The sequence below is a fragment of the Nematostella vectensis genome, chromosome 9 (genome assembly GCF_932526225.1).
Source record: "Nematostella vectensis chromosome 9, jaNemVect1.1, whole genome shotgun sequence".
Taxonomy (NCBI): Eukaryota; Metazoa; Cnidaria; class Anthozoa; order Actiniaria; family Edwardsiidae; genus Nematostella; species Nematostella vectensis.
Window position 1 is genome coordinate 9922057 of NC_064042.1, and position 28000 is coordinate 9950056.

The 28000-nt window shown below is 37.4% G+C and overlaps 3 protein-coding genes across 6 annotated transcripts; 1 reads left to right on the top strand and 2 right to left on the bottom strand.

The window, feature by feature from the left end:
* Window positions 1–176: 176 nt before the first annotated feature.
* Window positions 177–1211, bottom strand: LOC5503820 (G-protein coupled receptor 83). The gene has a single exon (XM_032372038.2). It carries the CDS (start codon window positions 1209–1211, stop codon window positions 177–179), a length of 1035 nt encoding a protein of 344 aa, XP_032227929.2.
* On the top strand, window positions 1141–27993 carry LOC5503811 (vacuolar protein sorting-associated protein 37A). 4 transcript variants are annotated; one of them, XM_032372036.2, is made up of 16 exons: window positions 1141–1278; window positions 3045–3180; window positions 4043–4117; window positions 4472–4553; window positions 4664–4696; window positions 5096–5190; window positions 5632–5815; window positions 7159–7235; window positions 7464–7533; window positions 7781–7838; window positions 7931–7989; window positions 8240–8308; window positions 9243–9311; window positions 9534–9558; window positions 9705–9754; window positions 12358–13090. In XM_032372036.2, exons 2-16 carry the CDS (start codon window positions 3056–3058, stop codon window positions 12415–12417), a joined length of 1131 nt encoding a protein of 376 aa, XP_032227927.2. In that variant the 5' UTR covers window positions 1141–1278; window positions 3045–3055; the 3' UTR covers window positions 12418–13090. The 4 variants fall into 4 exon arrangements, 2 of the variants coding, with proteins under 2 accessions (XP_032227927.2, XP_032227928.2); XR_007313716.1 differs by lacking the exons at window positions 1141–1278; window positions 12358–13090 and adding an exon at window positions 27804–27938 and having other exon boundaries at window positions 2953–3180; window positions 9243–9330; XR_004293589.2 differs by lacking the exon at window positions 1141–1278 and having other exon boundaries at window positions 2953–3180; window positions 9243–9330; window positions 12358–12543.
* LOC5503819 (transcription factor Sox-14) lies at window positions 20751–22354 on the bottom strand. Its single transcript, XM_001624716.3, has one exon. It carries the CDS (start codon window positions 21934–21936, stop codon window positions 21214–21216), a length of 723 nt encoding a protein of 240 aa, XP_001624766.2. The 5' UTR covers window positions 21937–22354; the 3' UTR covers window positions 20751–21213.
* Window positions 27994–28000: the final 7 nt, after the last annotated feature.

Consider the following 28000-nt stretch of genomic DNA (forward strand, 5'->3'; position numbering starts at 1 on the left):
ACTAACTCAAGTCCCTGTGTTGTGTTTAATATTATCTCCTTGTTTCAAAGAGGAAGGAACGTCCAGGGAATTTCTGCCGCTTGCTAATTTCTGTGAGTGCAACAAAGCACTGTCCCTGGTGGGGATATTGGCAAGGACGTTCTCTTCCTTATATGGTATGCTCTATATAGTAGTGCTCACATCTCCGTGCAGTAGTCATTACCATCATCATCCGGGTATCTATACATCCGGGATCCATCCGAACCATACGATGACGACGTCGACTGACCGCCCTCTTTTGTGCTATCCCGACCAATATCAAAACACGGCAAGCAAGCCCTCACGATGGCACTCAAGCTCTTACGAAAACTCGAGTACAGATAGTAATATATAATGGGATTAGTCAGCGGTCGTGCGTAGTGCGCAAGCTCAAGAATGGTCCACACTGGCCAGTAGAGTCGCAAAGGCGAGCCAATCACGTTGATGAGCTTGAGAACAATGGTAGGCCCCCAGCAGAGATAGTGCATGAGGACCAAAAACTGGAGCATGCGCACTGTGCGTCTGCGCTTGTTGTGAAGGACAGCGTTCCCGCCAGAGGACCTCTGAGTTCTCGGCGCGTTCAGTTTCTGTTCCGTCATGTACCAGACCCAGGCCACCACAAGCAGCGGGAGGACCATGAGAGCGAGGAATGGGACGACCAAGAAGAAGTACTTCTTGCTTGAAGCTTCCCAAACTTCGTCGCAAACTTTCTTGGATTCGCCATTGATGGTCAGGACTCTGACGCCATAGGCGTAGATGTACACCACGAAGAGAGCCGCTGACACGAGCCAGATGATTGGGATAGTCACGTGAGTCTTACGACATACCGCTGCGTGGGTCTGCCTTGACGGTCTCCGTATCCCATAGTACCTTTCGATGCAAGCTGCGACAAGCGTTACTATGGCGACCGAGTAGCAGCAGTAAACCATGGTATAGCTCACCTTGCAGAAACCCGCGCCTACATTCCATTGCATGTTCACATTATCAACAGAAATGGTGCCGAATAATGAGGATATGATGTCACAAACGGCCAGGTTTAGGATGTAAAAGTCTATAGGACTTTTTGGCTCTGATCCACTGTAGACAGTGACAATGACTCCAAGATTTAACACAATACAGAATAGTAAGATGGCCAAAGATGCAATGACAAAAAATGTACCCAGCGATGTACTGATTCCCTCAGCCAAATCCATTTTCAATCGATACTCTCTTCGAGTTTAGCGTGCTTGGTGTCAGGCTTCTATTGACTTTGTTTACCAAGTAGGGACCTTTAAGTATATCAATAAGAATGCGTGAACGGTCTCATTTAGGCCGCTTGTTGACTTTTGTGCTCAGTGGGTTGACAGTCTATCACATCAGCTTTTCAAATCTTGACGATTCTGCTTGCAAACGACGAATTCACTTCGCTTAGTGGTTTTCAGTATGTCTTCCGTGTAGGCTGCGTTGCAATAAACCTGTGGAAGAAAATTGTTTTCACAACAAACGTTATGATCGGTATGGGTTTTGACAAAACCCCTGGTGCAAATAAAGTTTTTTCCAAAGAAACTCGGCATAACAAACCGTTGAACCAATGAATAATTGAAGAATTTGTTATGATATTTTGACTTCTTAAAGTTAATAGAAACTTTCCAAATTGCTTCTCGACTTCAAAACAAAGTTTCTTTGGTTTAAAATCCACGTGTCTTTATCCATTTTCGCGGCGAACTAATAAAAGTAACACATTGTATAACAAACCATTACAGAACATTCTTCTACCTAGAGTGACGTTTGTCGGTTCCACTTACAAATAATTTCCTTACAATTATACTTAAAAGTGCCGCTCCTTTTTGTGCGGTTTCTGCCCTTTTAAGTACCGCGACCATAACTCAAAGCCACCTTAAAAAGTTTTCCAAACTTTCCGCTAATAAGCTTAGTGATTGAAGTCCTTTAGCCTTATATAAACTGATGCTATTGTCAATATTTTGTAATGACTAGTAAACAGACCTAACCTTCGTGGTTATGATCACGATATTCCAAAAGCCAATGTCGCGTAGTTTTTCCGTTGAATCCCTAGCATTCATGGACAGGTTTTCCGTTTCCGTTATTTACACAAATCGCTGTAGGACCGCTAGCGTTAATTTATGCTGTCGCGAGTAATGAGATACCGTGGCTTTCAATGTAATACCACTAACGTATTACACGGACGATTTAACAGACAATAAGCGGCCATTAATAATGGTTATAAGTGGTATAGGGGGTCATCTTGTAGCCAATCAAAAGCCGGTTTGACTTCTGTTCAAATCTATCAATAGATCCAATCTCACCAGGATGTTAATACTAGTTGTGAGTTTTCTTTCTCTTATTTGCAATTGCTCGAGTACACCAGACCGGGATTTCGGAAGAATGTGACTGAAACTGTTTTCTGTTTAATTTCCGAAGGAAACGACCGAAAAAAAGGCAAATAAATTATCTATGCTTGAATTCTAAATGCTGTTTTTTAAATTACGACTGACTTCACAGGTGATGGCCGTTTTGTTATGCGACGGAACGTTCTAATAACGAAAAGCAGGTGTCTTTGAAATTGGGGGAAATTGCATTCTTGGGATCTCCCTTTCTTCCTAGCCACCTTATCCCAATAATTAACCGACGGCCCGTTGGTATTTATATTGTAATATTGTATCACTTTTCTAGAGTCAGGGGCGGTGGAAAAGTAGTGGTGTGGGGGGTTTCTTTTTACCTGAATGCGAGTTTTACAGTAATCTAAATATGTATCAAGCGTTACATGTGTAATTCGTTTGCTTGATAAAGACGCCATTAAATATATTTTCAAATTTTTGTATTATTTTTAGCGGGAACTATGTAAACCCAGCTCCCCCCTCCCTCCTCGAAATCCCCGCTGGAAATTATCAGCGGTTGTTCCGATTGTCTCATGCGCACCCTGATCGTCACCTCAAGAGAACAGCGGTCTTCCCCATGACTTCATTTCTGTTATGAAGGAAGTGGCGAACGTAGAAATTTGCCAATTTTTACCAACTTTTTCACTTTAGAATCAACAAGTATGAGTTGGATGAATTTGTTTGGAAGTTCGTCACCGAACCCGACAAGCAACGAACTCCCAGCGCCCACCGCCTTGCAGCAACAAAGATCTAAACAGATCGAAACGTTGAGAATCTTTCATCACAGGTAAGCGACAAAAATAAGTAGCAGAAAAATGTTATTTGAATGCACGTTTATTATTTAACATATCTTTAAGAACAGCTTTAGACATTTATTAAGAAATGTTTTCAATTTCTTAGTTGACCAATGAACTTCAAAATACCTGTGCCTATTTGTGTTGAAAATATAACTTTTGCCAAAATGGCATACTCACTTTGCTGCATCTGCAAAATTCATATCGATTGCGTATTCCCATTTCTCATTTTTCTTAAGAATTTGAACATTGGAACTAGGAAACTGTGAGCACAAACTTGCATATAAAAACCCAGATTATAAAAACCTGTTGTTTGTTACACCTTTGAGTACTCTTCCAGGCCCGTAGCCAGGATTTTGAGCGGGGTGGTTGGTTTTTCCATTTCAGCTGACCAAATTTCCGGTATACCCCTCTCCTCGCCTAATTACATTAGGGAATCAATATTTCAAATAAATTCAATCCTGTATTTAAAATGTTATTTTTAGGTTGCTTTTTAACATGTACTGGTAATAATTAAAGATAACAATAATTATTTTAAAACAATTTTTATAGTCATTTGAAGACAAATTGATCTGCATGGTATATCCAGCCAAATGTTATATATATTTTTTGTTAACTCTGAGCAGACCTTGAAGCCGGGTGGGTGGGGGGGGGGGGGGGGGGGGTTCGAACCACCCTGGCTACGGGCCGGCTAATACCTAAAACACCTTACTTGAATTAACTGCACAGGGCACCTTCCCATGTCTTCGGCATGATCACGCTATATCTGTTCCCTTGTTATATCTAACACAGGTGACCAGCTTGATGTTTTTACTTACTATTATTATTTATTTGTTTGTGCTTCCTCATCATTAGTGTCACAGAAGTCCAGAGAGATGTGGAGTATAGGGTCACCTTTACAGTAGGATCATCAACACTATTCCTGAATGTGTGAGTATTGATCTCATTTGATAAGGGTGTACAGGTACAGTGCCGACAGTATCATAACCCTAATTAAACAAATATTGTACTCTAAATATGGTACTGTAGCTCACTGTTAATCCATTTTTTTTTGCTAAGAGTCTTTGAATTAGAACCATACCTGAGTCAAATATAAATCTTGTATGATAAATGTTTTACAACTGAAAAAAAAGATGCCAAAATATTTCAATGTTCAAAATGAAACGAAACTACACATGCCAAACAAATCTGGTTGAGAATCTTTATTGTATTTTTTTGCTTTGCTATTAATCATTTGGTTATGATATTCTAATTTGAAGTGTGTATGACCCTATCATTTTCCAGAACTTTACCACCACAATTTCCTCAGGAAAAGCCTGTAGTCAAAGTGTCGCCGCCTGTTATTCACCCATGGGTTAATGACCAGGTATCTATAAAGAAATATCTCAAAACAGAAATTCTTTGCAATATTTGATTGGGTTCACTTAGTACTTGCTGAGGATCTTATCTCCTGCTTTTTTATTGTCATTTTATTAGATGATTGTAGTTGGCTGCCAGGCAATCAATTCTGTAAGTATGTACACTGTAAACTCTTGTTGAAAGTTTGTTAATTCTATTTTCATAAACTATTGAGGTTTTTGTTGTGGCAGACCCTAATCTGCCATGTAAATTATTAGTGTTGTAGGTGGCTGGTAGCAGCTGTTATCAGACGAAGTATAATTATTGACTTGAATATCGATAAAAAGATTTAAATTTACATACACTTCAATGTTTCTGCTACTTGACACTGGTGAAGAGGCAGTAGCTTTGAAACGTCTGTAAATCTTTTTATCTTTTAAGCGCTATTCAAATCAATAATTATTTAATTCTTTGCCTGTAAATTAATAACCCACTGGACACCAGATCTGTGTTACATTATATTGGCACACAAACTGTATTTCTTTGTGAGTGAGCCTTTTTTTCCTGAAGTTTTACATGCACTCAAGTTTGGGAAAAGCCGTGCAAGAGGTTGTGAGGGAGCTCTGTGATCATCCTCCACAGATTGTAAATAAACCTTCTGCAAAGTAAGGACAACATTATACAGGACAAAGATGGAGAAAAGAGGAGGGGGTATTTATAGGCGTGGTGAGGGTGTGTGGTGACCCTCTTTCTTTTCAGAAAAAGTATAAGGATGTTATTACTTTATTTGTCTAATACCATACTACTACTGTATACTGTGTACTGTAAGAAATAACGAGGTCCTCGATGGAAATAAGATTGGTAATACGTATCATCATGAGTAACTACTGCAGTAAAAAAACTGAATCCTTTTCTGCCTGAATCCATAATACAGAGCAACTAGTCATTGATAATGCTAGACATCAGTATAATGGCCAAAGCTAGAAACTTTTCTCGCAGGGGGACTTATTTTCTGTATAGGAGGCAGGGGCAGATGTAATTTTATCCCATATATGCCAGCTCTTCTTTCTATTTGTTTATGCCTTTTTCTCTTTTATTTATCCCAGTCCATCATCTAGCTTACCAGGTTTTCAGCCGATTTCCTCAAACAGTTTCCCAGGCTACCAGCCTCTTGTCACTCCATTCAGCTCATCCCAATTTGGGATTTCAAACTCTACGCATGGCTTATTTCCATCATCATCGTCCTCTTCATCTGAATCACAAACAGCATCACTTATCACCACATCTGAGGTGAGATTTATAGCTACTGCTGAGTCATCTTTAAAAGCTAGAAACCTTAGTTTTGTTTTCATTTGATGCCCAAAGACATACTGTACTTTATGTTGAAATAAAAAAAAATATTTGAAAGTATTGCATTAACTGATAGAAATATTGTGCTTTCTCATTGTTGTTTTTCTGATGGATGACAAAATGACAGCAGACAAAAGTTCTTTAACCCTTTAACACCAAGAAGCCAATGAAATGCTCACCTCCCTAAAAATGAAGAAAAAAATATTTTGCTGTTCTTTGAATGTTTCACCTTCTATTTTCCATTTTTTTTTCATTGTCTATCTAAAGAAAATTGTAAATTGATGCCACTGTGTGAACAAATAGTTTGATGAGTGTATGTAGAAACATACATTAATTGTGTGTAGCTTTTAAGGGCCTATGGTACTATCTCGTTGCTATGAAACTCCGTTGCTATGAAAGGGAAAAGCGCTACATTCGGTCAAATAGACTAAAATTGCTGCGCGCCTGCCAACTTAATTCCGTGGCCCAATGGTTAGCGTGTTTGACTCATAAGCAAGCGTTCCGGGTTCAATCCCTGGTCGAGTCTTTTTTTTATTTTTATTTTTTTTTTGAAACTCCAGCTCTAATTTTCCTTTTTCTTTTTGTCCAAGAGATTGAAATAAACTTTCAACATTTTGTAGAAAAAAATGTAATTTTCATATGTTTTTCGAGAATAAAAATATATGGCGAAAAAACAAGATGGAGGCCATTTCCGCAAAAGAAAAACACGTTAATTTTGAACATTTTACAACAATTGTAAAAAAGTTTTCACTCAAAATTTTTATATTACCATTTCTAACAACTTAGCGCATGGGATTTTTGATTTTTGAAGAAGTGAAAAAGTTATTACCAAATATGTGGTTTTCGAAGAACATAAATATTCACCATTTCTTGCAGTGTCAAAATTTTGCAAATCCGATGCGAAAATAGTGAAATAAGAAAATAGTAAAATAATAAAATATTTCTGCAAAAAAAATTATGTTAGATTTAAACAGTAGCTTCTCCGACACGTTTTTCTGTCCTGGGTCAGGTGACCAGGGAGTGGTAAGATGACGCCATCACTTGTGTCATCTATGTCTAAAACTCTTATGTTGAAAGTTCCAAAAGATTTGACAAAAAACAGGAGCTTTTATAAAACAAACAAATTTCCCTAGCAACGGACTCAAAAGATAGTACCATAGGCCCTTAACAGTATCAAAATTTCATATAAAATTGGCTTGTCAAAGTTCTTTCTACTGTGAATTCTGCGCTGCATCAAATTGGCAACTCAATAATAAACCTACAAAAAAAATTATTGTTGACAGGTTGATTCTCCCTCTCGAAAGAATACTCCTGCTGTTGCTATTGAATCAAAAGAATTTCCAGAATTGAATGGTTTGAGGTAATAATCTGTCATGCTTATGTCTCTTGTACAAGGATTAACACGTCTTGTAGATTAGGCAGAGCTCACAAAGAGGCAAGCGAACAAACACCCTATCACTCCCAGTACCTCTCTGTATAACCATGTATATTGTATCCTTTTTGTAAAAAATTGGTTGAGCTGCAGGGGTACTCCAAAATAATATTCACAGTGGGACACACTAAAAAATGTGCTTTTTTTATTTTGTAGTTTAGAGGAGTTAAAAAATTTAAATGACAGCACAGACTTATTAGAAGAATTTCAACAGAACTTGGAATCAGTAAGTATGACAGAGAACAAAGGTTGCAAGTAAGAGACTGCTGACAGTAAAAGAAAAGACAAACAAACTTTTGAGGAACTCATTTATTGTAACAACACTTTAAGTGTTTTAGCTTAGAGGAATATATATAATTACAAATATGTCAAACACTAAACTAAAGGGATTTTAAATGAGATATAGAGGAGATGATGGCATGAATTTATGCATGACTCATACCCTAAGTTGCAATCTTCTTCTTTTTTTGAAGGTTAAGAAACTCCAAGAAGAACAAGAAAACTTAATGTTACAGAATGAAGAAATAGCAAGTGAGTGGGTATTAGCCTTATCAACAGGTTCTCTAAGATTATTTCACTTTTCTACCCTTTACGTCTGATAACCTTAAAAAATGCTCTTGCAGGATATAATCTATCGTTACAACCTAAGCTTGAAGCTTGTAAGGATGCTATTATTAGAAATGTAAGTACTTTTCAAAATGTAAGTACTTTTTCAAAAAAGCCAATGATGTTGCCATTTTATGCCTCACAAAATTCAGAGTCACATAAAGAATCTGTTTTTTCACCTTATTTGAGCTCTAAACTGATACTTTTAAACAAATATGTTTAATCAAGTATCAGGATATATTGTGGGGACTCTAATCACAAAAAGTCTTATTTAAGTTGTGCAGATTCAAATCAGGTATATATAGGTTTTCCCTTGATATCTGCAGTATGAGCTATTGAATGAAAAGCAGCAAGAATTTGTCAAGAAGAATCAAGTGCAGAAGGACCTTATAACGGCAAGGGAGCAGTCATTAATAACTGGGGGGGGGGGGCAATTTTGCAAAATCCTGGGCTCAAAAATTTTGGCCCCGCTAGACATGGCGCCCAAAAATTTGCAAACACCCCCCCACCACCACCACCACCACCTCCACATTTTTATATTCAATAATTATATCTTATTAAAACCACAGAGACTTGATATGCATACTGAGTGTAACTGAATATAACCTTTACTAAAATATAGATCAGCTAGCATGGCAATTTTATCCTATTAACTTTTAAGTATGAATCTTCACTTTTCTTAGTCTAAGAGTGGCACATAGATAAACAACAAATACCAGTGTCACTAGATAACGACTATGTCGTTGACAACATTAACAAACACATTCTAGGTTTTGCAACATTTTAAAATATTCGTTTTGTTCAACTGATTAGAACGGGCATCTTTGTCTGTCAACCATGAGAGGGATTCTCAAAATTTATTTATATACTGTAAAGACAAGATTTGTACCTGAACAATATGGAACTAGATGTACAGTAGTAGGAAACATTGTGAACTGAATAAGATTTACATTTGAACAATGACTCTCTTGCTCAGTATTATATTAAAACCAGACTAAAATTTGGCGGCCAAAAAATGTGACCCCCCCCCTCTAATGACAGCCTAAAAAAATGTGGCCTCCCCCCTAAATTGGCACCCAAAATACATAGACCCCCTACATATTTGCCGCCCCCCAGTAATAAATGACCACCCCCTAACTTCCTGTTGATCCTATAAAACCACAAACACAGAAACAATAACAAAAACATTAGTTTAGTAGTCTTAGTTCACATTCCTAAAAACCAGTTCTCTCATTCTCTCATTTCTTAGTTCTTTATTTCCATGTTTAATAGAAGTGTGGTAATTCTTAAAGAAAATGATATGAGTTCTGAAATTTCATATTCATACAGGCTTATTCCCTGGCTAACATTCACACCAACCTTGAAGTAGCAGCTTCGCAAGCGGAACTGGAGTCTGATGTAAGTACTGACATCCTTGGGGGGTGAGGGGGAGGGAGACTTTTATTTGCTGATTATTTTTAGCTTTCACAATAGATTACAAAATGATAGTGAAAGTCTCTAAAGGAATGTTCTCATTTTTCGGACCAAATAAAAAAATATATATATTATATTTCTTAATTATGCTCACGCGTGTTGCCTTTTCAAATAAAATAATAGTCACCCTTTTTGTTTCTTTTCCAGGAAATTGCAGATGAATTCCTCGATGGTAAGTGTGTAAAAAGGCAAATCCCAATCATGTCATTCATTATCATTCAATTGCACGAAAAGCCAACCCCAAATATATTTGAATGTGTAAGACCATGGCCTGTGTTATTATCTTGACTTGTTACTGTTTCTTTTTATTTACTTTAGGCAAGCTTAAAGTTGAAGATTTTATCTCAAAGTTTATTGACAAGAGAAAGGTATTGTGAAAAATCCCATGCCACATGAATCTTTATGATTCTCTTGATTCAAACAATGGTTAATGACTTCAGTCCATTGATGCATAGCCAGGGTTTGCTGAGGAAGATGTGCATATTATGTATTCCCACCATAAAAAAAGTTCGACCTCATTTTGGTTGCCAAATGGAATACAATACACCAAAAACTGGAATTAGACAATGCCAAATTTTCGTCTTTAACACATTGACCCCTCAACCGGCCTGTACCGGCTTTGGGAAGTACCTGCAACCCCAAAAATGCATAATGCAAAATAAACACAACAAGATGAAGATACTTAGGCATCAGTCTAAGGGATAAATGGTCTTGCAGATATGCATCCAACCAAGGTGATGACCACTACTCTTTAGCCAAATAATAGCTCAGGTTCTTTGACAAGTTTCAAATCGAACAAGGAAAGAAAAGCAGAATCACCCCTCTCAATAAAACGCTCAAAATACCACACAAGGGAGAGAGATCAGCAAACACATTTCAAGACACAAATAGATACCTTTATTCTGATCCTCCAGGTCGATTTCAATGGCCTCAAAACACAATGTCCACTCCTTGAAAGCTTGTGAAACCACTTGGATGCCATTACGAATTGCAAAGCATTCTGGGGGATCCGGGAGAAAAATTCACGAGGGGAAGGCCGGTCAACACTCCTCTCTCAATAGTTTGATGGTTTTTTTAACCCCGAAGCCAAACAAATCAATTCCAGGTCAAAAAGGCCCAGAATAGCAGTGTAAACAATTTTGGAATCAATTTAGTTTCAGAAAAGACAGCATTTAGGAGAGCTGTGGTGATTCATTTGAAAATTAATTTCTCATCCAGGCAAAGCCAAACAAGAAAAAAACACCATGAACCCACCTTTGCTTGCAAATATCCATAAGCACAGCACTCAGTTATGTCCCAATAGACTTCATGATGCCCTAGGACACTCTCCCATTATGCTCATAGCTGTATTTTTGATGAAAAATACAAGCAACCATCAACTTGTGCTTAGCCTAAGCAAAGGGATAAGAGATGGGACCGCAAAGCACTGTTGGAAAGCTAGGATACCGCTGACTAGGTGCAGCGGTGTTTGACTTTGACGGGCTGTAAAAAACTCAAAATAGGGGGGAAGGTATCTGTTTTCAGTCTGTTTTTTTGTATTCAGTTTAAAAATAGCCAGAAGTCAATGGGTTAATAAGACTTCTTTCAGGGCAGACTGAAGAAGGTGAATTGTTACAAGCTTATAACGGTTCACCTTCTTCAGTCTGCCCTGAAGATATCTTATTAAAGACGGAAATTTGGCAGAATGGAATTCCAGTTTTTGGTGTATTGTATTCATTCTTCTGGTTCACGAACACGACTATTTGGGCTTTTTGTATTTATTCTGGTTGCCAAATGGGGTACCGTAACTTACACCTCTTGATTCCATCCCTAGCTATGCACCTGGGATTATGGTTGTGTGTATTGGACAAATGTAAAAACTCCATGTGCAAACTAGATGAGCTAAAAATCGAAAATTTAACTGGACGATTATTTACTACTGTCGTTGTGAAATCCTAAGAAGAAGTTGATACTTATGACACCATGCCCAGAAAACGTATGATGGGTTGCGGTCGCTTTTGATGATAGTACCACTACAAACTAAACGAAAATGTGGTGATTTGGAAGAAAATGGCCCACTTAATATAGGTACTTCCCTACCCCCCGGGGGAAACAGACGGAGTAATTGTTGACAAAAACAATTTTAGCCCCAGGGGATAGAACAGAAGTTCTTACCCCTTAACCCATTCTTAGAAAATTGTGTGTGGTCGAAGGAATTTTTAACCTCCAGAGATAGAACCTCCAGAATTGGAAAATCCTCCAACAGCCGCTAAGGGATGGCAGTTGGTCGAAATTTTATACCCTAAAAGATAGGACGACCAACCCCTCGACTATGAGTCTCCGCCCCCACCCCCTGCCAAAATCGTGGCCATGGCCCTGTGTTGGACTGTACGTTCCTTAATGAAAGAACTTTTACAGCCGTGCTTTGATGTTAATGTAGATCGAAATGCTACCGAGTTTTTAATATATAGCTATTTCAATAAAGGTTGTCGATCGCTCATATTTACGCGCCCAGACTGAAAGGCAGTTTGGGTAGATGCAAAATATTCTTTATTGGTGATTTCAACGTTTAAGATTATAATTACTACAAAACAGAACTTCGCTGGAAGGATAGTATGAATGTCCGTAAGCTAACTATGATCTCGCAAAATCGAGCAACTAGCAGATTCGTGCACTTACCCAGAAAACTTAGCAGTCTGGATGCGCAGGTCTTAAACAACCTTATTTTGAAACAGCTATACATCTATTTCAATTAAGGCTGCACTAGAAAATCAGTGTATCACCGGCAGTGCTTTATGCCTGAATCCTGGTATATAAGCGAATGTTCACAGGAACGTGAACAAAAATGCTACAGGTTTTGAGGCCTGTATTTTTATCTCTACACTGATTCAATCATTTTTTTGATACCCATGAAGCACTGTAGGTTGCGATAATCTCCGAGTGCAATATTAGGAGTATAGGTGTATAAGACCCCCTTTTTTTAACATCACAGACTGGGCATTTAAGACGAGCAAAAGAGGAGAAATTGAGGAACGTACACACAAGATTCTGATCTCCCCACTTAATTCAAACAAGGTACCGAGGTTAGCCAGGTTAATATAGTCCTAGGGAAAGTCGATGACGGGATAACACACGCCCCAGCCTCTCGATAATCATACGACGTAATATTGATGACGACCAAAAGCTAGCTGAACGACCACCCGATTTAAGATCGATGACTACCCGAGGCTTGCTCGATGATCATGGGCTTGTTCGATGTTTACCCGACGTAAGATCGATGACGACCCGAGGCTTGCTCGATGATCAGCCTACGTAAGGTCGATGATGTGCCGAGGCTAGCTTGATGACTATATCGATATTCATCCGAGTTATGCTGAATGCTGGTCCGACCTGACTGGATTTTTAATGCAAAATATTAAAAACTAATAAACAATCTATAAATTAAGATAGCGGTCCAAGAAGATGTTATTCTGACACCAGAAAGTGATAGTAGAAAGTTTTTAAAATTTGAAATGCTGATGTTAATAAGCATATTAAAAATAAACAAATAAACAGGAAAGACTACACAGTGTACACAACTTTGTTGATTGTGGCTTTTGGATGGAAAATTTATAAGTATATTTATTGTGTGCTCCTATTTGCGCTTGCGCACACAATGTGAACTGTCTATATAGCTATTGCTACTGTATACACATATCAAATAAAGATTCATTTTTAAATCAAAACTTTATGTGCAAGTATCTACTTATTTTCCTGGTAATGTTGGTTCTGTGTGAAAGCTATACATACCGCTGACCACTTGAAGAGGATCCTTGACGCTCCAAAATAACCAAAGCTGGTTACTAAGTATCGTACAGCCAGCTCCCAGCGCCAGTATAGCTAGCACCAACCCCCGCTCGACTGGCCACAAGACAGCCCCAGCTTTGCTGTGCCAACAATACTGGCTGTTTTATCCTTCAATACTTGCTGTTTTTGCCAGAAATACTGGCTGTTGTATCCTTCAATACTAGCTGTTTTTGCCAGAAATACTGGCTGCTTTATCCCTTAATACTAGCTGTTTTTGCCAGGAATACTGGCTGTTTTATCCTTCAATACTAGCTGTTTTTGCCAACAATACTGGCTGTTTTATCCTTCAATACTTGCTGTTTTTGCCAGAAATACTGGCTGTTGTATCCTTCAATACTAGCTGTTTTTGCCAGCAATACTGGCTGTTTTATCCTTCAATACTAGCTGTTTTTGCCAGAAATACTGGCTGTTTTATCCTTCAATACTAGCTGTTTTCGCCAGTCAATACTGGCTGCTTTATCCTTCAATACTAGCTGTTTTTGCCAACAATACTGGCTGTTTTATCCTTCAATACTAGCTGTTTTCGCCAGTCAATACTGGCTGTTTTATCCTTCAATACTAGCTGTTTTTGCCAACAATACTGGCTGTTTCTTCTTTAAAAATGGCTGTTTTCGCCAGTTAATACTGGCTGTTTTCGCCTGCAATTCTGGTTGTTTTCCCGTGCAATACTGGCTGTTTTCTTCTACAATACTGGCTGTTTTCTCGTGCAATACTGGCGCTGTTGATACGTGTCTTTGAAGGGCGTGGTCTTACACGAGGACAATCTAGAAATACCCGGATGCTTTGATAACCAGTGCGCGAGCTCGTTTTATGACCGCGCAAGACTAAGGCGAGTTCACAAATAAATTCCTCCAGGTGGGCTGATTTGTTGGAAGAGTAGGTGCAAAAAATGTGAAAAAGACCAACTATCCGCAAGTCTTATAGAAGACAAGAGTTGCTTGTTGAAATAACGTTTTCTCGGCACCGTTCAAGGAGGGACCAACTCCATCCAATTCAGTATATTGGATCGTGTGTATAGCTAAATGCACATGAAAAGAACAGATCAAATATTATACTCAAATATCAAGAAACTTTGTTTTTCACTTGTAAAAGATATAATACACTCTATAATTCGACCGAAAATATGTTTTATTTATTTGAGGGTGAAATTCCTTCAAATCCCAACCATTCCGATTTTGGAAAGGTATTTCTTTTAAATATATATATTCAACACCCTATAGTACCTAAACTTTTCACATCCAGTGTTTTTTCTTGTGCGGATATGTGTGTACGGTAAAATTGTTTACCATAGCTTTTGTAAGAGCGTCTGAATTTTGTTATTTCCTTGAAAGGCATGATTTAAGCGTGGATAGCGCTAGGACAAGAAAATGTATAAGTCATTAGCCGAAACAAGTTTATGTGTTCGCTTTTTAAATACGGCCCTAAATCCCCTTTTACACTGTATTGTATATTATAAGGGAATTCGCATATGCCGGAGTTTTGCACCAATGTAAATTTTGGTAGACCAATAACAGTATGAAAGTTCGATTGTTCAAAACACGATATTCGCAACTGGAATGTTACCATACGTAACTCTAGTGTTCATAATGTTTTTTTAAGATGTGACTGAGTGGATCCGTGAAGTCCAAAATCAAGAAGACTACATGTAGAAAATGAACTTCTCTGCTAGCAGTGGTCTTTATTTATTTTTTTTATTATTTTGCTAGGCTGATGTTCTCTTTTCCACGCGAACGCCAGCTCGAAAATATACGAGCTGGGGCTGGAGCAAGGGCGCAGTACAAATGAGGATCACACGAACCACATGAGAATGTGATCATTTTCTCTTGGTAAAATCAGGTTGTGTATCTTGTGTTCAAGAAAAAATAGAAAATTACTTTAGTTGCTTATGCGTCTAACTAAAAACCATCTTTAAAGAACTGAATGATTTCGAATTCTTTATTTCGCTAGAATTCCGAAAAAAGATTACAAGTAGAGTTAAACTCAATCCGATAGAACACGTTGATTTATTTCTACTTTCGTTTCATGTGTATAATGTAGCGTTTAAAAGGAGACACCGACTTTTTGTGATAGCATATTGTCGCCGACCGCACTAAATAACCATAATTATAATTTTGAAAAGATTCTAAAGTAAAGATTTGTCTTAGAAGAAAGCCTCTTTTTTAAATTGAAAATCCAATTTCGTGAGCCTCAGTGTGGTTACAAAAAATAAATTAATTTTTTTTAGCCTTGCTCACTGACTACTGTGACTTGGGTTTACTTAAGCTACGCAATTTGTTTGAGCTTTTCATGAAAAAAAGGATGTTTGTTCAAAACTTATTTGAACTAAAAATTGCTCATTCTTACTTCTGAATTACCTTTTATTGCGTTGTTTAATTTGGTTTTAGCCCTCTGTATGTTTTATATTGAGTTTTGATAATTTTCAAGAGGTTTGTTATGAAAATTTCTTGGAAGTGTTTTGTATGTGTACATGTTGGCTGCATACTTGTTCAGCCAAAAAATAGTACTTTTAAAAAAGTCAAGAAATTACTAACATCAGATTGAAACCACGTAGCGACCATAGGTAGTTCCTTATTAAATAAAACGGAATTTGTGTTTAAAGCACTTGCACATTTGAATGCATCGTAGGCCTATGAGAGTATATAATTCAAAGTTCTAATTGAGTTGATTTATAATAACTTTGGTATACAATAGCTTCTACTTTTTCACGTTAAAAGAATTATAAGAAATCGTTTAAATTTTGGAAGCAATAAAGACACTATTTTGCTTGATTACGTTTAAATAGAGCAAATTTCCTCTCTTACATTTTCACTCATTGTAATTTCGAGTTTTGTTTGCACAAACATTAAAAACCTTCTTGTTTCTTTTTGTTTTTCTCTGAGTTTAATTTATCTGTTGAGTTAGTTTTTCTATGCTGGCTTTTACAATGAAACAGCGAACTCATTCTTTTTTTGCGGTATAGTTCTTTATATCCAGTATGAAAAAGTTTTTATCGCGAATTCTGCGTTTCATAATTTCTCAATTAAGAAAGTGTTCAATTATTTTTATGTATTAAGTTATGTCGTAAATGTTCAATTATTTTCAACCGGTGGAACTTCACAATCATTATAGTGTCCTGTTACGGGTGTGGACAACTCATTTCTCTAATAGAAAAGTGTTTTATTGCTGGATTAAGATCTTTGCGAATTGTTTATCGTCTGTTGTAGAACCATCGTGTTCGAGGTGGTAAAAAGGACGCTGGTTATCATTGTATTGTCTACCGGGCCGGGCGACGGAATGGCGGGTTTATAGCTGTGTAGTAAACGGATAACGGGTGTGAAAACAATCACGTTTCCTCGAGTAATCCTTCGTTTTAGAACGTTTTTAGTTTGATTTCTCTAATTACTTACAAAGTGGAATTTGAGTCTTGGTCGTCGCTAACAATTTTAACTGTGAAAAAAGAAAAGTTACCTTGATTCAACGGGGATAAAAAAAAAGTCTTTACTTAGATGCTTTCAATGTGTAAGATAAAATGAAAAGTGGAAGTCAAGCTTAAATCATTTCAAGCCTGTCCAACTCAAAAGACCTTAAGTCCCCTTATTAATTCAACTAGTCAGTGAATCAAGTTTTAAGTGAAATCATCGCAAGGTCTTTTCCATCTAAAACTCCAAGTCAGATAAAAAGATTGTGTTCCTTAGTAAGTATTGACCCCTACCGGGAGAAAGAATGTTCTTTTATTGCCAATTCCACTTCCTCTTCTAAAACTGCCGATTAGGAATATAATAAGGAAATAGCAAAACGCTTACTAATTTCATGTAATTTCCTTGCCCTATCTCGACCGACATTTTTTTGCATAAAGGCAAGGACATTGCCATCGCTTCGGTGGGTGTGGACTTTGATTAGTTTACTGTGATTAGAACAAGGGTCGCCGGAACTGAACCATTTCTGTCAGACTTTTTCTCCTCGGGGCATTTGAAAAATATTAGACTTGGAGGACGTCTGAAATTAAACCAACGATTGTTTTTATCCTTTTTTCAAAAAGTAATCTTAATGCTCTTTCATATTGTCCGGCAGCTTCTCGTGTCTTTGCTTTCTCTTGTTTTATAAAAATATATTGGGAGAAAACAAAAATATAGGGGAAAATGGCAAGATATTTTCATGAGTTAGCATTTTTAGAGGATCCTGTTCAATGAGGTTGTCTACGTTTTTTTAAATTTATTTTTAATTTAGTTTTTCTTTAAGTTGTATAATTTTGTACAATTATATTCATACGGTGAAAAAAATATGCTCTTCTTTCCTGGGAAAAGCAATGCATATGCAGTAAATGCATATTACTTATTCTAGGGAACTATCGATTAATCCACCTTAAGTTGTCGTACGTAAAAAACCTTCCTTTGTCGTTATTATTTTTTAAACATCAATGAATTTTGGAAATAATGGTGTTTTCTTATACGTTCATAATTGGGACATAGAATGCTTTTATCCAGACAAAAACTTCTTGTGTGTACTAATGTAAAAGCTTTAGGTCTATTTTGCTTTGGAAAAATGGCGGCAAGAACAGTGGAAATGAGAATGGCAAATGTAGCCTTTATTACTTTCCCTCTAGCTAACAAAGAGAATTTTAAGTCTGTTCAGAATTGCAAAGTCAGTTAATCTTTGTCGGTTTTCTTTGTGTAATTTCATTGATTTACGGCTCACTGTGTTGTTAGTTGATTAAAGAAATCTTATAAATGGTTTCTTCTCAGTTAAGCCCAAATCACACTTCTTTATTTCGTCTCACAAACGATAAAATTTAAGGGGGTCTATTAAGCAAGCCACACTTTATGAAAATATTGAGTATAATTAAAAACAACGAGGCGACAAACTTTCGATTTTCTCACATACTGGTAAATTGTAAGCAGACTTAGGACATCACCCATTTAGAAACACCTTTTAATAAACACCAAATATTTGACTTAATTACTTTAGGAACTTGAAGACCCTAGATGCTTTGAGACACCCAGATTTACTCTTTAATTGCAATCTATTTAGAGTACTCTTTGCTGTTACGCGGGCGTAGGGGGCTAAGCATTGCAAAATCTTCGCATTTACTCCATTGTTTCTCTGTTATGGTGCTGAGTAATCATTCCATTTGCCAAAATAAAAGTCAGCTGAACTTATTCTAACCTTTTGTTTTGTCGGTAATAAACTGCTCAATTCAGCAGGCGGTTTACCGAAAGGAAACCCATATAATAATTCATGGAGTTCCTTAAAACATCTGCCGAAAAAATATGTTTTCCTTACTGTTAAATCATTTTGGAAAAATTTTTCCTTTTGCTTTTGGTCTGTTGAGAATAAATTTTACTTCGCCAGTTACAAATGTAGGCGAAATAGCGATTTAATATCTCTTTTTTTTTATAAACGCATTTCATCCTTTTGTTTTAGGCCAGTATTCTATGCCACCGAGAGTCTGGTTTACTAACTACCATGTGTAATCCTATTGGTTTTGAACCATCTATTTAACCAAGGAATACATACAATTAGGAGACGACCTCGCCGAAAGTTACGATTGGATACCATCTTGGTGCATCGCTATATATCTAGAAATGAAATAAAATAATGACAAAGAGAGAGAAAGATATGTATAAACCAAAAATAGAGATATAAATCCCACATAAAACAATGTTCTCTTGGTTTCTCGACAATGTAACCATGGAATACGGACTATTAGGAATCAAACCGTAGAAAGTTTTCGATGATATCTTTCCCGGTAGCACATTAAAGAACGGCGTTAAAAGAATCATCAAAGGAAGTAAAATGAAAAAAATAATCTACCGCACAAAACACTGAAGAAAATGTGTGAACTCACACAAGCAGAGATTTTACATTTTGCCGATTACGTTGTTGATACGAAAAAAAATGTTTATTTTCATTGAGAATGAATGGATGAGATTTTTTTTAACGTGTTCAAGATGAATGCAACCCTGTGGTACAATTTAGACAGTACTCGGGTCGATAAGAATAGAGTCCCAATCCTGTGAAAAATAAAAGTCCAGAGTTAATAATGCCACATAATAGAGAGAGTGTTTGCCGACTGTTATCGTAGTTAAAACTAGTTTTATTTGGGATTGAATGAAAGAGGTGTTATCTTCTAACGTCGGTGCAAGAAAAAAGATCTTCCCGCCAAATCCTGATGAATCCGCGGCATGCAAACAAAAAGCCCGCGAAAATCCGGCGCGCGCGCGTGCTCACCGAAAACGACTCGGAAAAGAGCTTATTGGTAAATGATCAAGGACTTAACTTTTTAAGTCCCTCTTGGGTTAGATATCTGTCATTGGACAATTTAGTTGCACACATTTTACAAACAAAACTGTGGTATACTTTGAGAACAATAGCCGATAATTGAAGTTTTTGATATAATCACCTACACTGCCTCTTAAAGCCCACTAACATTTATTTCTTGTTACCATCTGCTTACCAACAAAATCTTTAGAAAAAATCCACCCCGTCCTTTCTTTGAATATGGACCTTACTAGCATTAAAATTGCTTTTCGAAATGTGTATGAATTCTCCGTTTGGGAATAATTCTCTCATTTTCTCTGTCTATTTGTTTTAGATACACGTTAAGCGGTGGGGTCCTTTGAACTGATTGTTATCGACTCGTCACTTAAGCGTTGATAAACATGCAATACGTATTCAAGCTTCTTTTCATCAAATTCTCGCCCATTGCGGCTCGCGCTTTTCATTCCAAGTTCGGTTTGTTTGTCGAGGTCTTTCTAGCGCCGCCATGCGCGCTTTGTGTTTCGTGATGTAATCTATTGTTATGATGATATTAGGACTCGTACAATTATAATTCATTCATCTTTTTTATTCATTTTATCTCTTCTTGATCATCAATTTATTTATTTATGTCATCGTCGCCATTCAACTGGCTCATGTATATTGTATTGTGTTGTTACGCGCGCTCTATGTACGGTGTTTTATCGTAATTATGAACAGAGAGAGAACTGAAAAGATTTACAATACACACAAAACTCAAAACCAAAGAAAAAACACATCGTCAGCTGCAAAGCTACAAACTATAGGCCCCCCGCTTGTAAAAATGGCTTTGCATTTATTGTTGAAACATTTCTAAAGAAGACTGCAAACAGAAAGGAGATTACGAACACTTCCGCTTCAGGGCAACGCTCGACGGAAATCATTTTCTTAGCGGGATGCCATATGTTTAGGGTTGAAGTAATCATTATACCACTTTGCTTGTTTTATAAGAAGCCATCACCCTGAGAATTTGAACGTTATAGAGCAATCAATTCTGGTAGTTAATCTTGAAATTTTTTAGCACATTTACACTTGTTTTACTGTTGATCTTGCCGGTTTTAAAACAACTAGTAGCAGAAGTATGCAAAGATAAAACCACACACACATAGTTTACACCTGAACAACAACCAAAGCGCTAGGCTTCAGCGCCCTTTGTTGATGCGAACTTTCCGCGTGCGGAGTTTTGTTCATGAAAATTCTGGGTTATTACGGGGGTTCAGTTGTGCTACTGTGAGTCAAACTCAACAAGACATCAATGACAACAGATTATATATACAGTTGATTTTTTATGTGTCAGCTTATTTGTACCTTGAGTCAGCTTTGTCGAGCTCATTTAACAAGTGGATTTCACTTTCGTAAATAGTTCTATACAATGTCTTTGCCATAAAGGCGGCCTTAAAGCCACTGACCGATAAATACATAGCAGAATTACTTGAACAAGTTAAATATTCACACACTTTAGTTGTCTTATAAATGAATTCTTGACACGGTGGCGGGCAATGGGTTGAGAGCAAGATGGACACACAAGGGTCCTTCATAAAATAAATACAAAACGAAAATCCCACAGTCCGAATAAAACTCGGTCCGTATTCGTCAAATTAATTCACATCTCTCATGTGTACTATTTAGATCTCCAATAAAAAAAATGTCCATAGGCAATTTACACGAATTACGTATCGTACATAAATAGAGAATACATCTCGATAAATAGATTTTAAACGGTAAGCTGTCAAAGTAATAGGTAAGCGACTGGCCTGCGTAAATCCTGTGGTTGCCATGTGCAATTGCAAGGTACAGAGTACTGTCCGTTGGCGCCCTGAACGGCGTGATAGTGCGGGTGAGGGCTGCCCGCGCCTGGAACAGGTACTGCCGAAGCGTTCAGCAGCGCCGAACTTGTCGGGACGGTAGGGTACATACCATGAGTATACATGCTCGAGATATCGGGTCTTACAGCGCTTGGGATCTCGAGTCCTCTTTCGAGACGTGAGCCAGTGAGAGAACTGTGGCTGGCTGCAGTGAGGCTGCTGATGTCGTAGGGATAGGAAGACGACACTTGCATATAGGAGCGTGCCTTGGAGTAACTGTCGCTCATTAGTGAGCTTGTGGAGGACAGTGATACGCATTTGCTCAGTTCGTCAGGTGTTGGTATGCAAGGGAGAGGGAACGGATACCTGTCGGTCTTCTTCAGGAGTGATTTCGGCTTGCGTCGTGGTCTGTATTTGTAGTCCGGGTGTTCTTTCATGTGTTGGGCGCGGAGTTTCTTGGCTTCTTCGACAAACGGCTTTTTGTCCTCGTCAGCTAACTGTTTCCACTCGGATCCAAGCCGCTTGCTGATCTCCGAGTTGTGCATCTTGGGGTTTTCTTGTGCGATTTTTCGTCGTTCTTCTCTGCTCCACACCATGAATGCGTTCATCGGTCTCTTGACATGCTCCACAGGCTTGACTAAACTCATCTTTGAAAAATCCGTAATATTTCTAAATCCCGTAGAAGTTCTAGGTCGTCAAGTTTACTCGTTCCGGCACTGCGCGTTAATAATCCAACCGATTCTCTCCGCTTTTGGTGAGACGTCTCCTTTTTTATCTGTATTACAAGAGAGGCGTTGATCTCTTGATCGTCGGGGCTATTTCCTAGAATATTTAGGTCGTCGGCGCAAGTGTGTGGCGAAGCAGTCCTTACGCGTTGGTGGCTTAGTGTGAACTGAAAGTTTCCTAGTTGATCTGGCGGTATGATCAAAGCTACTATCCACACAAGAGCATGCGTGAACCGTAATTGAGTCATGCTCTGCATTCAAATTCGCGCTTCCACGTCATTCACTGAAATGACCAACCAATTAGAATGCAGCTACAGGTATTTGGGAAGAAACTCTGTAGGACCACTGCCGGGCCCAACGATTCAGCTTGATTTCTTGATTGGCTTGTTTAAGAAGTATTTGGATTTCTAAATAATTCTGTATTTTGGTTCTGTTGTTTTACAAAGGAAAGCACTTTGTGTGCCTTCGGCCCCAATTGGCGTTCTATTGTTAAGAACAAAAGGATCAAGCCTGGGTATCTTTAAGGTTTCAAGGCCTTTCTGTTAGCTGTACCGCGAAAACAATACACAGTGTATTTTTGTTTTGAACGATCAATTTTCGAGTTGCGAAGAGCTTTTGGACGTCAACTCATTTGTAATCCCTGCTTTGCAAACAAACTGTTAATATTCAGCTTGCCTTGCAAAAATTATTAATTTATATTGAAAGTGTAGAAAAGTAAATAGATGGATCCTCAGTGTCCCTGCCGTTCTGGAAGCCGAATTGCCCTACAAATGATCAATTATCTAAGCTTTTATTCCATCGTTTACCATAAGAATGACCCCTGCTTATTCAACCCTTTGTTAGATGCTAAAATTGGCAACTACAAAGGCAAGTTTGACATAAACATACAACAAAGCTTGTTCACCGACTCGCGTTCCTTGCCTCCGAGTTCTCTCTTCCTCTCGTCTTTACTCATCAGAAGAAGTGGTCGCTCCTGCCGTGCCTTTACTTTGACTGCTAAACGACAAAGATATTGAAGTTACCCGGGCGATTTATTCAATTATGGTTGCGCCGACGAAATCGACACAGCTTTATTTTTTCATTACTTATCGCGAGATGGAAATTGGTTTGTATTTTCAATTCTGAGCTTATATGGTTAAGGCAGATTTATTGCTCTAGGCGTTGTAGGAAACTATGGAATAAATGTCCTTTATGAATGAGCTTCACTTCCTTTACGTTAATAATCTTTTGTTTGCCAACAATGCTTTGAAAGTAGAGTCGGGTTATCATTATGTTCGTGAATGAAGCTGTTCAAAGGGTGTTGTTCTATGGTTCCGCTAGAAGAATCGATTTATTAGCATCAAAAAAGCTCACATCGTTAGAATAATAGGATCGTTTATGCAGCAGATATTTTCAAATTAAAATCGCACCCACAAGTCTCACACGCTGCTTCAAGTTCGAAGGAATCAAGCACAAACTGTTTCCCAGTGACCAAGGCCAATTACTTGAAGTCACACGGCCGCGATATAGCAAAACACAAATCTGACAAACTCAAGTGCCTAGCTTTTGTACTGTTATTATTATAATGAGCATACTATCACCTAGAGCTATCAATTCGAGGGCCGAAAAGTTATTTTCGATTTTTCTCAAGATTTCTCGAGATCCTTATCAGGACTGCTATCCGGAAGATGAAAGATCAACTCCGTCTAAATATCACCGCAAAATAATCACAAACAGTTTGAAAATGTGTGTTTGGGTTACTGGATAAGAGCCCAACAATAGCTTAAACCATTGCCTCTTAATTTGGCCTGACTGTCTTTAGTTCTTTAGTAACTTGGAGACTACAAAGTCGCATAACAATTTGAGTAATTCTGTTTGCCCGTACGAAATGAATTGGCTTGTTATGCGAGGCGACAGTTTCGCGTTTTTAACAGTTAAAAAAAAGAGCTTTGATAACGGCTAGTCTAATTAAGCTGTTGTGAATCTTTCTTGTGTGTTTTCCTTTTAGAAACTTGAAATATCCCGAACGGATGCGAAAAACAATTATGGCGAAGTTGTTTGATATTGAATTTTCTTTTCTTTCGAAATTTATTCAAACACACCGTAGTTCTGTGGTTAAATAGTGCTGAATGCGAGAACGGGAAAGAATGGAACGCTTTCTGTGGAGAGGTTTTGTGTGGTTTCATGTCCAGTAGGGAATGTTTTCGCGGTTGGAAACATAGCTTCTGTTTTGTGGTGTCGATTCTTTTGTCTTCCCCACTACATGGTATTGTCCGTAATGCGACGTAATACTTTTAGATGTAACACCGTTTATTCGTGATTTTAATAACACCACACAAACGGAGGTTATTTGCAAAGGCAAAACAACCGCACCGGTAAAGTTGCAAGATCCAAATTGAACTTGAAAGCCGGAGTTTTTTTTATTTTATTTTGTGATATATGAAAAAAAATGTCGACACAACACAAATTAGCCCGAAACAAAATCAGAACCACTGTGATTGAGAAAGTGTTTATTTGCGAACTGATACTAACGCTTTCATAAATGACAAATGTATAGATTGGAAACAGAAATGCAAACAATCTATTGATGAAATATTTACGGCAAAGATCTGAGACGATTTAGTCCCAAGCCGAGCCATCTGGCGCCTTTGGGCAAAATGCGCAATTTGTCTTTTTTTTTTCACAAAACTTTGTACGCAGCGCTCAGATAACTTCTTTGGCGATCAGTCCCTGTTGAATCCTCGAATCGTTTTAAATAGTAGCTCCTGTGTGATTTTAATTATCACAGACTACTTTTTTAGCCATAGACTGACTAGTTTACAATATTTTTTTTCTATTCGAAGGTGTGGTATGTTTATTTTCGCTTTGTTTTTGGTAATTTTGACAAATTTAAGCGTTTCCTTTGAGCCCCAAAATGTCTGTCTTGTCGCCTCGTAAATAGCTGGACAAATAGCGCAATTTTTATCTCATCGATATTTGTTTTCGGTTTTGTAATAAAACTGGATTTCATAACCCGCGGCTTTGTATTATCAAAATAAAAGTAAAAATTCATTGAAAACCCCACTGTAAAAGGCACCGAAGCTTAGTATGTATGCTCGATGAATTATTGTGTTCAATGTTGTGAAGGCCCGTAGGGGGGTATTGCATGCTCGCTATGAGAACACATCCATTATTTTTTAAGTAAACTAATTCCTTGAATTTTAAGGCCAAAGTGCCGAAGGGTACAAATAAATGTTCTTTACCAATCTGAGGTTTATTACGATCGACATGGCGGCTTTCTCGTGCTTTAGAAAGTATGAAAAATTGATGAGATTTCAGTTCTTTTCTTTGTGAAATGTCCACAGGTATTACGGAGTAAGTATACGTTTTAAAAATCCAACTGATAGATTTTCGCTCTACGCTTTTGTTTTCACTGTATACTTTGGCATTGTTCAACAAGAAGGGAGGATTTCTAAACCTAGCGTGGTGTTAGAAAACTACTTCAACCCACATATTCTGTGACTTTCTTGTAAATAACTTTCGCTCTTCCTATTTTTTTTTTTTTTTTTGCAGTTCAGTTTAGTTGAAGGCTAAGGCCTAGGGAAGCCCCGACCCGACGTCTTCTATAGATCTCCCCGTAAATTGTTATCGTAAATGCAAAGGGTGTATACTAACTCCAAGCCAAATATCTTTCTTACAAATAAGTTATTGCTTCTGGTGTAATATAAGACAAATTAAAGATTTTTCAGATAAAGTAAATTACAGTATCTTTTTACTTTTGTGGTTTTTAAAGATTGACCCTTATATGTTGTAGTTTTTAATTTCTTTTCATTTTGAGTTGACTAGTTCCATTTTCTTTCTAGACGAACCTTTAAATACAGAAATAATTATTTCGCTCAAACCAAACAAAATAACTTATATTTTCATTTTAGACTTAATTCCAACAATTTGTTAGGATTAGTGTTGAAATCAGAAATTGTCACCAAAATTGTGTCACTTAACAATAGCAACTTTTAAAGGAGAGAATTTAACGAATAGAAAAGTACGTTTATTTTGATTTGAAGTATTTAGATTACTTTTATGATTAACAAAATTGCATTTAACACCTTACTCCTACGATCAAAACCACCTTTTAGAAGTTTAATCAACAGCTTTGTAATTTATTTCTCAAATTTCATATATGTTAGACGTTATCTTGATTGCAGTCTAACGGATTATATCGATTTTAAATTATAGTGTTTGCTCGGTATAGTTTGACTTGGTCCATTATTTATTTAGAAAACTAGAGTTGTAGTCATGCCTTCTCTTAAACGACTAAATGTGAGCCCCAAGGAATTAAAAAACTTAGACTAAAACCTTGTACTAGCGAAATTTGGATTGGATTCCCTTTATATTCATTCAAAACTTTAAAGGATAGACTTTCTATGGGGCTTAGCACTTCCTTTGGGATTGAAGTAAGTCTTTTATCTGTAGAAATGTTCAATTTATATATACTAACAATACTGGCGCCGTGCAGGTAACTACCCTTTCATAACCGTTATCAACCCTACAGCACGAGAGAGCTTGGACCGTAATAGGGGGATAATTTAGAGGCTTTTAATTGCAGTATAAGAGCCGTGTTTGAGTGTTACTATCATGTTTTGTGGAGTAAATTGATGTGTTTTAAGTGCCTTTAAAATTGTCTAGGTCCGGAGCCAAATGCACCAAATAACGCTGTTTAAGAGCTTCAATAAGTGCAAAGTATAGATATCTCTTTGAAACAAAAAAAAAAACATTCGGCAATACCGCGAAATTGTTTGAATGGTTCAAAACCCAATAGAGCAGAAAGACAATTCTAACATTTAAGTCCAATATTTTTTCTTAGCACCTTGTAAAACATGACGGAAATATCATTTACAGTATTTTGGCGGTGCTAACATCACCATTTTGGTTAGTTAAGTTCTTTTTAGAATTATGATTAAGAAATATTGCTATAAAAATGTATTTGGGTTTATATTACTTATGTTTGCGCAGAATCATCCATAACACTTTCAAGAGAGGAAGAAGAAATGACGAAGAAAAACCTTGTTTGTTTAGTCTAAGATTTCGATACTTTCCATTTATTTGGTACAGTCATTTATGTATAGATGCATTTATTGTTAAACAAGAAACCTAAAAAAAATACCGGTTTCGTCTCAAATAAGCATGGAATTTTATGATAATTAGTTTTGGGCCAAATCTGAATAAAAGTTTAACAAAATCAGCTCCAACTTGTTGTAAAACATCAAAATAAACCCATTATCACTATTAGCAGTATGACTTTACTTGTTAGAGTTGACTTTTTGGATAAATTGAAAGGTTACGTGTGTATGATCTTTCAACTCTAAGTCAAATAGGGCGACAGATGCATAAACTACGTTGTTGTACTTTGAGCAACAGGAGTGAACTGTGGAGTTTCTCTTTAGCGGGCTTTGATGCACCGCGTCTTTTGTTGTCCAAGGAAGGGCCCAACTTGACTCTGAAAAGATAAACAAAGAGCATTATATTTGGTGTAATCACTCCACATTCATAGCAATTTGCACTATTCAATACATCCGAACTTTCATTTGCCCCCAAGTTCTTATCATTGTATTGGAAACCATAAATATGGCTTCTATATGCGAGAGCTATGTAAATATCGCTCTTACAACAATCCTCGTGAATAGCACTATTGGAACCACACGTACTGCTATTCTGTTAAACTAGCGGGAAGCCTGTTCATTTCTCCCCAGACAAATGCAATGCAAACAAAGACCCCTTTTGCGTCTTCACTTAAACAATGTAATCGAAATATTTCTATCAATTTTTCCTAGGTAGCGCCACGAGCCAAGCTTCTCCGCTGCCATCATAAACAATAGGCGTAATCTTCAAGAAACGAGCGCGTGCTTCTAGTTTTAGGCAGAGTTTCGCTCAATTTGTTATGATTGATTATACACTTGTCAATATTAGCCGAGATTGTGTTAACGGGTTTGTATAAAGTGTTATAAAGTAGAAGCAAAAGTCGCTAGGT

Coding starts and splice junctions, on each gene's coding strand:
- LOC5503820 (XM_032372038.2), bottom strand. CDS start 1,211: ATGGATTTGGCTGAGGGAATCAGTACATCGCTGGGTACATTTTTTGTC.
- LOC5503811 (XM_032372036.2), top strand. CDS start 3,056: ATGAGTTGGATGAATTTGTTTGGAAGTTCGTCACCGAACCCGACAAGC. Junction 3,181..4,042: donor TTGAGAATCTTTCATCACAG/GTAAGCGACAAA, acceptor CCTCATCATTAG/TGTCACAGAAGTCCAGAGAG. Junction 9,312..9,533: donor AAGCGGAACTGGAGTCTGAT/GTAAGTACTGAC, acceptor TTTCTTTTCCAG/GAAATTGCAGATGAATTCCT.
- LOC5503819 (XM_001624716.3), bottom strand. CDS start 21,936: ATGAGTTTAGTCAAGCCTGTGGAGCATGTCAAGAGACCGATGAACGCA.